A 12281-nucleotide genomic window follows, 5' to 3' on the forward strand; every position below is an offset into this window, starting at 1 on the left:
AAAATAAAAATATATTTTAAAATAATATATATTGATATTTAATAAAATTAAAATTACACTAAATACTATATAATATTTAATGCTTTTGTGATATCACAAAGTTAAACAAATGCATTGCTATTTCATTTCTAGTGACGTGGCTCCTCATTCTCTCGCATGCACGCACGCGCGCGCACTCGTGCACAAGTTAGGCTAACTTTGACAAAATATAATTGAACTATTCAACGAATCTAAAAAGTAAAATGTTCTTTATAGTGACAAATTGTCATCATTTTTGTTGATCATACCAGTCGAGATACACATGCTATAACACGGGTAGCGCGGAAACACAACGCAACAAAACGTGCATCGTTGTGCAGTAAGACATGCGCAAAGACATATATAGTATTGAATGATGATATACAATTATTATATCATAAATTAATATATAATTTTATTTCTCACACTCATCGTGATCCTCTTCAAATTCTTTGAGAGGTGCACTTGTAATGTGTGTTCGAGCACTTGTATAACACGGGTAGCTACCTATGAGCTACCTATGTGTTCAAGCGGTATTTTAATATCTTGTCAAAGAAGAAGCTCAAAGAAGCAATTAAAGTGGTCAGGCGTGTATTGAAAAGAATTATCCAAAACCGCATGTCTCTTTATAAAAAGTCATTGCTATCAAATTAGTAGTGATGTTGCTCCTCGTTCTCTCACACGCACGCATGCACGCGCACGCACATACACAAGTTAGGCTAACTTTGACAAAATATAAATTAACTATTTAATGAATCTAAAAAGTAAAATGTTTTTTATAATAACAAATACTTACATTTATTTTGTGGATCCTGTGTAAAAATATATACTTACATTTATTTTATTAATGTATACTACACACTCTCATATATTTTATTAACATATAGTTCACAATATATTTTATAAATATACATCGACTTATCTTCCTAAAAAAACCATATGCATACATATATTTTTATTCATATATAATCCATAGAGTCACATATATTTTATTAATATATAAATTCATAAATAAACATATATTGATATATTCTAGTAAAAAGAAAGATACCTTTACATATATTTGTATTGATATATCTTACAAAATAAAAATAAATATTTATTACGAAAACATATAACATAAAGACTAATAAATAAATAAATCTATAAGAATTCTCTTTTTGACAAATTTATATGAAATTTTATAAGGTGTTAGTTTGTTATATGGAGTATTATCAAACACCGATAAGTGAAAATTTTTTTTAGGGTTCATCCATTAAAATATTTTCAAATACTAAGTTTAATTTATTTATAAGTGATAAATATGGATCCCATGTAAAACCCTATACTTACATTTGTTTTATTAATGTATACCACATGCTCACATAATTTTTATTAATATATAGTTCATAATATATTTTATAAATATACGCCGAGATATTTTCGTAAATTACAGTTGTCATTGAAAAAGATAACATGTTTTTGAAAAATTTATATTATATTTGTTAAATTACAGTTGTTATTGAAAAAGATAACATCTTTTTTTTTTTTTTTGGGGTTTTTTACAATTTAAAAGTCATAAATATTTGTATTTATACTTTTAATCAAAATCAAAGTCAAGGCGCCGGTCATAACCTTAACATGCATCAAGCTTAAGGCGCCGTCTACGGTACGGAAACGAAACGTATTGTGGGCTAGCTGTAAACGAACTCCGTGTTATGAATATACATATTAGTAGATGTTCATCCCTTAACCTTCCATATGATTGTAACTCCCATATGATTGTAACTCCCACTATAGGATGTCCATCCCTTAACCTTCCATATGATTGTAACTCCTACTAGTGAGTGGATTGTAATGTGATCTTCCATTTACCTATATGTGTCCTATAAATAGGACCTATATTGCAATGTAATATCACACTTATGAAGTAATACAATATACTCTCTTGTTCTCCCTTTATCCTTTTCTCTATACTTTTCTATGTTGTACAATATCTTGGAATGTTTTGTATTAATTTCATAACACTCCCCTTCTTTTTCTCTATTCCGTTGTTCAATTTCTTCTCTTTTTTTTTTTTTTTCCGCCCATAACTGATGTTGATTTTCTAAATAGATAACTAGAAATGAAATGAAAAAAAAAAACTTATGAAGAAAATTACAAGTGAAATGTAAAAAGAAATTAAATGGTGCGTCATAGTTTCAAACCCATTTTGAATCGGTGATTCAAGGGTTCAACAAAGTTAAAAGCTTTTCATTAAAAAGTGATATTTTTCATGATTTTCGTTTGAAAAAAATATTTGATTTGTGTTGATTGTTGGATTTGCAGATATTCTAATAAATCATTCCTTTCATTATAGATCGTTATCTTTTTCGGAGATTTATCATCCAAGAATGACAACAAACAAGGGGAGGGTATAAAAAACAAGAAATCATGTTTTTTTTTAAAGAAAAAAAAACAAGGAATTATGTTAATGTTAAGAGTAAATTACACCCTTCTCTCCACAAAGATGTTGGAATTACATTCATTTCCTCTCTTATGTTAAAATATACGCTTCCCTCCCCTCTTATTCAAAACATATTAGAAAATATTTCACTCATCTCTTTGAGAGAAGTTTGAATTACATTCCTCTTCTCTCTTATGTTAAAATCTAGAGTAAATTATACTCCCCTCCCTTGAAAGATACTTAAATTACACTCTCATCCTCTCTTATGTTAAAATATACACTCCCATCCATTGAAAAATAAAATTTATACTTCCCTCCCCTATAAGATGCTTGAATTACAACTTCCACCATTAATAATTAAAGATACACTACACTTTAATCTATTTTAAGATAAATAATTTTTTTTATAATATATACTAATTTTGAACCATCATTTAAGTAAAATAAATTTATTTATTTATAATTTAAGTGTCAATGATAATTAAGTTTAAATATTTTGCTACTAATTTAATAATTTAGAGTATAAAATTAACTTTTAAGCAATCATACTTTATTGTCTTTAGTAATTTTTCATATATTTTAATTTTATTTTGAGTTTTTCATATTTTTTGATAGGGTTTAAAACTATATGTTAATAAAATTGTGCATAAAAAGTAGAAAAAAATATGTATTCCAATTTTGATTATATTAAAATAGACATGCAATACTATTTTTCTTGAAGTGTGTTCGATTTTTTTTTTTTTTGTTGCTAGATTATTATAAATAAAAAAGTTATTGAGGGAGTAAAGTGTAGATTTTGACATTAGAGGGATGAGAATGTAATTCAAGCTTCTCTTAGGGGAGGAGAGTTAAATGTTTTTCTAATATGTGTTGAATAAGAGGGGAGGGAAGGGGGTGTATATTTTAACATAAGAGGAAAGGAGGGTGTAATTCAAACATTTTGAAGAGATGTGAGTGTAATTTACTCTAAAATCTATGCCTTAGTCTCTCTCAGTGATATTTTTTTATTTCTAACAATCTAGAAAGAAAAAAAATCCAACACACTTGAAAGAAAAATAATATTGTGGGTCCATTTTAATATAATCAAATTTTGAATAAATATTTTTTACTATTTTTTATTCATAATTTCATTAACATATAATTTTAAACCTGAATATAATTTAGAGGAATAGATGGAAAAATATACGGAATAGACGGAAAAATATACAAACAAAAACAAACTACTACCAATCCAATTCCATTCATAAATATATTACATGATATATGATTTAAAAGCTAAATGAATAAAAGAATTTAAGACCCCACCATAATTTACTTAGAATTGTTTAACTAATTTTGCAATATCCTCTCTAACCTCACAATAAGATAAATTATTTACAAACAGCCTGAGCCATACTTGATACAAACTTGATTCTAACTCTGAGTTGCTTGTGATTGAGGACTCATTGTAGAAGGAGATGGTTCTCCTTCAGGAGGAAAATCGGAGAGATAAGCCAACATCCGACGAATACTCACGGAACGCGCCGGCTTGAAGCTGTTTGATCTCTTGATGTTCTTGGAGAATATGTTTGATGAATTTGAAAGGATAAGGTACACCAAAGCTTGGACTAGGACGAACATAGCCACCTTCAATAACATGTCTCCTAAGCTACTATCCATCTTCAGATCAAATTTTGTGCTAACAAATAATATAGTTTTTGGATGATGAAATGAATGCTGTTGAATTGAAAGAATATGCACGGAGAAGTTCTATTTATAGTTGTTTATAGATAGATGGAAGGACTTTTTCTTTAAGGAAGATAGATGGAAGGACATGTTGGACCATACTTTGGAAAAGTAGAGAAATTATTATTGCATGAAGCTTTGACTTGTTAATTTCACGTTGGAAATTAATGTTGGGAATGAGGTGGAAGTTTCATTGTTATCCAGAAGACTAATAAAAAATGTACACGTGTTAAGGGTGTCGTGGTCCTTAAAATGGAAATTTAATTTCTATGGGAAAAAAAAATGAATGAATGAGGTGGATTGCTTGTTGAATTGACCTAGTAGAAGAAGTTAGATTTAGAGGGAACTTTCCTAAAATGTTGGTCAATTTAGTGTCACGGAATTGATGGTGCTGACTCATCGTATTAATCCACTTGGCCTCGTTGTGTACCTAAAGATTATTGAATTGAATTGTGTTATAAAAAAATAGATTATTGAATTGATTTATGCTCAATGCAAATGACATTTCTACTTTGCTTAGCCATCGAATGACAAAAGAAAATATGTTCTTATGTGTGACGGTGACAACAATAATAACCTACTCACCAAGAGGGTCATTAGAACAAGTGCCTCATGACTCATGAGTGTAGTTCATATGATAAAAAAAATTTAAATGACATTTGATGCGCTAGAAACACAAGTTGGAATCCATAATACCTTAATGTGTGTGAATTTAATCGTTAATCTCTTGAAGAATTAAAAGTATAAGCACTAGATGCATGACATCAATGACAAGAGGTTCATAATCCTCACCACTGGGTGTGCAACACGAACAGAATAGAATGCAAAGTAACAGCTTAGTTCGGGAGAAATTGCACGAGACGTGGTTGAAGTGTATTGTGGATGTCGCGTTCCATTTTCATTACCATAATCATATTGCATCTTTTGTGTGCTGTGTTAGAGACTCATGTGGGCAATTTATTCGAGCTCAAATAAAATGGTAGCGAACAAATATGACAGTTTTGGAGGGGGATGCAGTAGCCTTCTTGATGCCATTTACTTTGCTAATGTGAACCCGGGGTCTTCGAGTCCGACTCAGCTACTCTAGTGCAAGCTCTATCGTCTCTAGGTCATGGTGAATTGAAATTCTATGCTATTGTTTCTAGTATTATTTACCAGTTATCTTTACATTTCAACTTTGAGGTGAAGTTTGTTAGGTAACAAGTGAACATGGTTTCTCATACTTTAGCTAGGGTGACTTCTTCTTGAGCTAGTCACCGCATTTTTTATTCTTATCATTCATATATTGAACATTGATTGATTAATGATAATAATTAACTTTGCTTTGTAAAAAAATAAATTAAAAGTATAAATTCATTATTGAGTTATAATACTTTTTATTTTTACATATACTTCAATTTAGAGAGTTGACCAACGGCTTTAGGGCAGCCACTTAGTTGTTAACGGTCTACAACTAATTAAACCATAAAGTCGATGGTAGAAGATGTATTGTAATTGTTTAGCCGTCATTCATGTATAGCACAAACAATTTTTAAGATCGTTCGATGAAAGATGAAGACTGAGTCAAGAATATGACTTGTGAAAGACGACCATAAAATATGAAACAAGCAATTCTGTACTATTCAATTCTACTTATCTTTTTCCTTCAAAAAAGTATTATAACCAAATAAGATAGATAGGTATATCACAATATGAGGTCCGTATTAGCCAAGAAGTATATTGATTGAAAGAAACTAATAACGTGAAGTGTACTACACGAGTCGAGTTCCATCTTAATGATTGGTTGTGTTTCTAATAATGACCATAAAAGCAAATACGTGCCATACAATGCTGAAGTTGGCAGCTAGGTTCTAAATTGGACCATTTTGGCTGAATGGAAACGTGTTTATTAGGAAATAAGTTACTTAAAATGATTTATGGGGACATCAATTCATGGCACAGAGTTGGTTCTCAGGTAGAGTGACCCTTTGAAAGATCTAAGAATTTCGGCAACTCCCAGATAAGGCCAGCTATAAAATTAAGATAATGAATTATCCTATCTCATTTTACCCAATTTGAAGGGAAGATAAAAGATGGCAACCAATGGAATTGAGTGACATGGATGTCACCCCTCTTTCCAATACATTCTATCGATTTTTTAAATATCTAAATTATATACTATCATATCATTCTATTCCAGTTCATTTCGCTCTATTATATTGCATACTGTTAATCCAAACATGTCTCATTAGAGCCTCAGACAATTGAAATCAAACAACCAAAGACATTTTAAGGATTTCCCAGAAAACATCATCCACCCAAAATCGTTTAAGTATCAAAGTTAATCATAATCAAAACATGACTCAAAGACAAAATATATATTTGATTGCTCTTCCACGTTACACAGCAACACTCGGATGATACAATCCCTCAACAATCTCATGCCCAAACTACAGGCTACATCCATGTTGGCATGTAATAATATCATCTAATGTAAATCAAAAAAACCGTGAACGAAATGTTTCAATGGATAAAATCCACTTCAGCAATACAGACATAACATAAACGAGAGCTGAATACTACAATGATTTTATTGACTAAGATAGAGAGGAATTTGGTTTAAGAGAATCCAGTTTCAAGGACTGACATACAGAGAGTGGAGAGGGGGACAAGAAATGCACGATACTTGTGCATTCCATCAGTTTATTGTATTTATGGCTATAGCACTAAAACTAGCTAGTTGGAGTTCCCCAAAAAAGAAGGGAAAAACAGAAGAACCATATTCGTCGGTGTAGATTTACACTTGATAAGACGATCTATGGTGATACAACTTCAATATTCATTTAGTACACTATATACCTGCAGTTGAATATCAGAACAAATCATGTTAGTTCACATGCAAAAGAAGGGATATTTTCAGAATAGAATATAGATGACTAGTAAAAGTGACAGTAGTGGAGTAGGCTTGGTGCTGACTATTATGCAGCAAATAGAAAATAGCCATAGTTGCTGAACCAAATAACTTAATATAACATAACAATGACAGAGTCACAGACTAATACGTGTTACATATTTTATTATATCTACTAGAATTGGTGGTCTCCTCCCCTTCTCCAACCTAATTTTTATTTTAACAAAAAGCAAATTCCACCAAACAATGAAACAGAAAATTTTACAATCATTTTTAACATTGCAGATGTTCAGTTTTGGCAATCTTGAATCATGCAATAATCACTCAGATTTCTTAACGTTTTGGCTTGAATGAAATGCATATGATCCACTACAAAATAAAGATAACAAGGGTTTTGACATGTACAAATATATGCAAGCTGTGATAACACTACAAAACAAATATACTCATGGAAAACTAGTCAACCCCATGTTTCAACAGTTGCCTTTTCTCCTCATCTTTGTTTTCTATGAAATTTGTTCTTAAGCCACAAACTTAAAGGTACTTATTTCACGGTGCACTAGAGAGAGAACTTTCTATATTGGTCTATTAGGTTCATACAAGGGGAGGGATTTATTGAGATACATCTTATGTGATTGGGTTGAGGGAAAGGATTTTAATGAAGGGAAATGCTAATTTACATTTTAAACTCTTGTAACATTTCATGTGACATATAATTTGGTTAAAAAGGAGTTCAGTTAAAAGTGAAGTGATCTATATTTGTATACATGTTTGGATTAAAATGGTTTTAAAATTTCTCTTCTCTAACATAGAGACGAAGAGGTTTTACTCTTGTGCAACACCAGAGTATGATTGAAGACTAACAAGGATGAAATCAAATCCCATTGTTTCATTTGCAAGTTGTGCTGTCAAATGAAAATATTGCAACAATTTTTGTTTTAGGAATATTTTGTTATTCTTTATTTGAAGTTTAATTAGCAATATCTTTTTTCTCCCTGTATCAACTTTCAACGCTGAAGTAGATTTTTGTTGGACTATCAAAAGTTATTGGAATCCAAAATGGTGTCATGACATATAGGCACAAAGGGGTAGCTGATTCCTTTTGTTAAAAGTAAACGCTGAGAGTACATCACACATTTTTAATGGAAAATCAATTCAACAAGAAGTGAAAAACCACACATAGTTGCTTAGATCTGAATCAATTCTAGGATGGAGAATCAATTTCAAAACCAAAAGTCAAATGTCATCATAGCTCAGGAAAATTTATTTTGACCTCTTGGGCATACGTTTCTTTCTCCCCAATGTTGGATAAACACCTTATAGCACAAGCGCTTATCATGATAAGCCCTTATATATAAGCTTGCATAAGCTATTTTTATAGCAAAGAGATAAAATAACGTTAAATTGGTCTCGTACTGCTATAAGTTGTTTTTATAAGATATATTGGAGAACTTATGAAAATAAGTTGAAAAAAGCTTATGAAAATTGTCATAAGTTGTTCTCATAAATTCTAGCAAAGAATCTCACAAAACTTATGTCAGCAGATAAGTTCAAATAAGTTAATCCAAACAGGCCCTAAGTTTATAAACACATTTTCCCTCCCACAAGCTAAACTTAATGAAGAGGATATGCTTCCCTCCACTCCACATCAAAATATTGAACTCAACTAAACAAACCTTGACTTAAACGAATTGTCAATTTGTCATTTACTCAAGAGAATGTGGAAGCGAGAAATTCAAAAATTACTCTAAAATCTCAAGATCACTTCCATGAACAAGTTCAATAGAAGCACAAAATAACCTTGTGTGAAAATTTCACCAGCCATTCAAGAATCTACCCTGCCTATACATCAAGAACATCAACTAACAAAACGAAAAAACAACATCAAAATCTAATTTTATTATTTATAATTATCTTATAGGGACAGGCATCCACCATCCTGACTAATCATCTTTGTCAGAAAACCTGTTAGGCAGACAAGCTGAATCCTCTCCAACTAACCAAATATTTTCCATATGCAAGAGTCTATTACCACTCATATCAAGAATTTAAAGCATAATAATTTAAAGCTAAGGTAAGGGATTTTCGAATTACTAGTAGTAGACATGAAGAATTTTCATGGCCTACGGAATCAACAAGTAATCCCTACTATTTCCATATATCTAAGGAACAGTTAACGAATCAGTCTCCTAAAATCAATATCTAAGATACCTATACATAAACACGGATAGCACTCTTCAAGGACCAATATTCTATATTCACAAATCACACTTCAATATAATGTTGAATGATTCCATAAAGTCAGAAACATATTATAAGCAAGTTTAAGTCAGGTGTCGGCTACATGGATCAAATGACGCTATAATCTTCTATCATGAAACAAATCATAAAACATACCGCAAAGAATCTCAGCATTAAGATTCTTCTCCATCTACACCACCAAGTTCACTAGCATCACCACCATTCTCACCAGCACCAGAATCATTAGAATGAAGCAGAGCATGACGTGAAGCAATGTGATTCAGAGTAATCCTCAATCCATAGAAATCATCCTCGGACAACTCCGACAACCGCATCACCATCTCCCGCATCACATCTCCACCATTAATATCATCTTCCTCATCATCCTCATCCTCTTCATCCTCCACAATTCCGCACCGACAAAGAGGACAAGAAGAACGAATCCGAAGCCACGGAGTAATACAATCCGCATGATAAAGATGATCACAAGGAAGCTGTTTCGCTTCCTCGTCAACGGAAACCGTTTCTTTACAAACAGCGCAAATAACGACGCCGTTTGAGGGATCGAGTAAGGTAAGAAGCGTTTGTGTGACGGTTATTGTAGGGATTGATGTTTCAGTGCGGGATTTCGGGGGAGGAGGTGTGAGTAGTAAAAGCGCATCTTGGAAAACGACATCGAATAGGGATGAAGAATCGGCGTCGTTTTGAGAAAAAGGTGAGTCCATGAGTTCGAGGAAATGAGTGTCGCAATGGGGACAGAGTAGAGGAGAGGGGGTGAGAGAAGTAGTTAAAGAAACACTCATGTCACATTCGTGGCACCAGTATGTTTTCAGTTCGGGTTCCGCCACCGAGATCGCCGTCGTCATGGTGGTGGCTGGTGGAGTTAGTTGAGTTGAATTGATTTTTTTATTTGAGTGCTTGGTATGCGTCGGTGATGTGGTGAGTGTATAAAATGGAAAGTGGGGGGTTAAGAAAGAGATTAAGTGGGACCCACACGCACCCAACCTCTTCACTTCATATCAGTGGGTGGTTCGTTTCTGTGTCGTTTTTTTTGTTTCGTTTCATTTGGTTCTTTCTGCAGCTACCCTGCAACCGCAATGAAAGAGAGAGAGAACGCAACATTAACTTCTGTGATGTTTATTTTCATATCATGGTAATAATTAATATTTAATTGAAATTTAATCAACAAAGTCGCTTTGGCCGAGTGGTTAAGGCGTGTGCCTGCTAAGTACATGGGGTTTCCCCGCGAGAGTTCGAATCTCTCAGGCGACGTTTTATTCTTTTTTCTTCTGTTTTATACGAATATGTTCCAAGAGAATGGGATTTCTTTCTTTTTTCGGTGTGGGTTTTTATTTTAAAACTAAAAATCGATAATGCTTTTATGGACTGCAAAAGCTCGATCTGTCAATTTTTTATTATTATTATGTCAAACATTATTTAAACACAATGAACATGCTAAAAAGTCATGAAAAATTAATTAAATTAAACCTTATTCCTTTTTTTTTTTTTTGACAAAACTTGTATTAGACTTAGTAGTTAATTTAATTGATTTAATGGAGAGCAAACATGAAGAAAACCAAAGTATTCCAAGATAAATTATATATTTTTCCTGTGTTTATTTATTTTAAAAATAAAAAATTGATTTTTTTAAAAGTTTTTTTACGGCCTTGAAAAGCTTTTCATTGATTTTTTTTTTAATGTCAAACCTTATTTTTTTTGGTTACAAGACTAAAGAGGAAAACAAAAAACAAAAGACAAAAACAGACAAGGAAAAAAATCAAACAATTTAAACTAAACAACTTAATGAGGTTTATTCCTTAAAAAAAAAAAAACTTAATGAAGTCTTTGGTGGACCACCTATCATATTGGTCCACTTTAGACATTTAATGTTAAAATTAATGAAACGAGACTAATTTAACTAACAGAGATATTTTTGAGGGACCAAAGCATAAATTTTATTAGTTACGAGACCAAAATAAAAACTAAAAATCAATTAGAGGATCAATAGATAAAATAAACCTATTTAATTTCTAGCAAAAACATCCATCATATGTTGTGTTTTTCGGCAAAAGCAAGATTTAATTGGTTAATTAGAGTTTCGTGAGTCATTTCTTCGCGAGTCTTTTTTTGTGTTTTTTTAATTTCAAATTTTGTAACCGTCTTTTGACCACGTTTCATCTTTATTTCATGTTAAGTTTTGCAGTATGATCCCTTAACTAAAAAACGTCTCAAATTGGTCCCTTATGTCTTCTTCCGTTACCTCGTTTGGTCCTCTCCGTTAGTTTTTAACATCAAATGTCTAAGGTGAACCATACTTAAAAGTGGTCCACCATATGCCTTATTAATTTTTTAAATTTTAACCATTTGATTTTTTTCCTTTCTGTGAACCAGTCACACCTAATAAAATTGATTCATCTTCTTCTTCCCTCATCTCTTCATGATCTTCAGCAACAGCTTCATCAATAAAATCCAGAAAATCTCAAAAAAAAAGAAAATCCTAATCTTTAATCACCACACAACCTAATCTTTAAAAATAAAATCCAGAAAATCCAAAAAAATAAAATAATAATTAATCATAATTTTTAATCACCACACAACCATCATTGTTGAGTATTTATTCAGCAATACATTACTTTACTGGTTACTGATTTCTAACATATGCTTTTTTCTATTTTTCCATTTTGCTTAACAAGCATTGTTGTAGCAGCAAGAGGAAAATGTTGGGAATGGGTCTTCGAAAAACAACGAATAAAGCACCCATATCATCCATTTTCTTCTTCTTCTTCTTCTGCAACAATATCTACTACAGCTACTGTAAAATCATCATTAAAGGGTAAAATCTCGTCGGAAAATTGAGACGTAATCGGAATCAGAGATGATGAATCGGAGAAAAACGAAATCCGGTGAGAGAGAAAGGAGAAGACGAAGAAGAAAAGAGTTAGGGTTTGATTGAGATTTGAGAAGAGTGAATTTTGGATTGGA

The 12281-nt window shown here is 31.8% G+C and overlaps 2 protein-coding genes and 1 non-coding gene across 3 annotated transcripts; 1 reads left to right on the plus strand and 2 right to left on the minus strand.

The window, feature by feature from the left end:
* Positions 1 to 3645: 3645 nt before the first annotated feature.
* On the minus strand, positions 3646 to 4193 carry LOC25486871 (uncharacterized). The gene has a single exon (XM_013608694.3). It carries the CDS (start codon positions 4100 to 4102, stop codon positions 3857 to 3859), a length of 246 nt encoding a protein of 81 aa, XP_013464148.1. The 5' UTR covers positions 4103 to 4193; the 3' UTR covers positions 3646 to 3856.
* Positions 4194 to 6506: 2313 nt separating this feature from the next.
* LOC25486872 (E3 ubiquitin-protein ligase RNF13) lies at positions 6507 to 10410 on the minus strand. The gene is made up of 2 exons (XM_024776712.2): positions 9456 to 10410; positions 6507 to 7006 (listed from the first exon to the last, which is right to left on the minus strand). Exon 1 carries the CDS (start codon positions 10163 to 10165, stop codon positions 9473 to 9475), a length of 693 nt encoding a protein of 230 aa, XP_024632480.1. The 5' UTR covers positions 10166 to 10410; the 3' UTR covers positions 6507 to 7006; positions 9456 to 9472.
* Positions 10411 to 10489: 79 nt separating this feature from the next.
* TRNAS-GCU (transfer RNA serine (anticodon GCU)) lies at positions 10490 to 10571 on the plus strand. The gene has a single exon. It is a non-coding gene; the product is annotated as a tRNA-Ser (tRNA).
* Positions 10572 to 12281: the final 1710 nt, after the last annotated feature.

Source organism: Medicago truncatula, chromosome 2 (genome assembly GCF_003473485.1).
Source record: "Medicago truncatula cultivar Jemalong A17 chromosome 2, MtrunA17r5.0-ANR, whole genome shotgun sequence".
NCBI lineage: Eukaryota > Viridiplantae > Streptophyta > Magnoliopsida > Fabales > Fabaceae > Medicago > Medicago truncatula.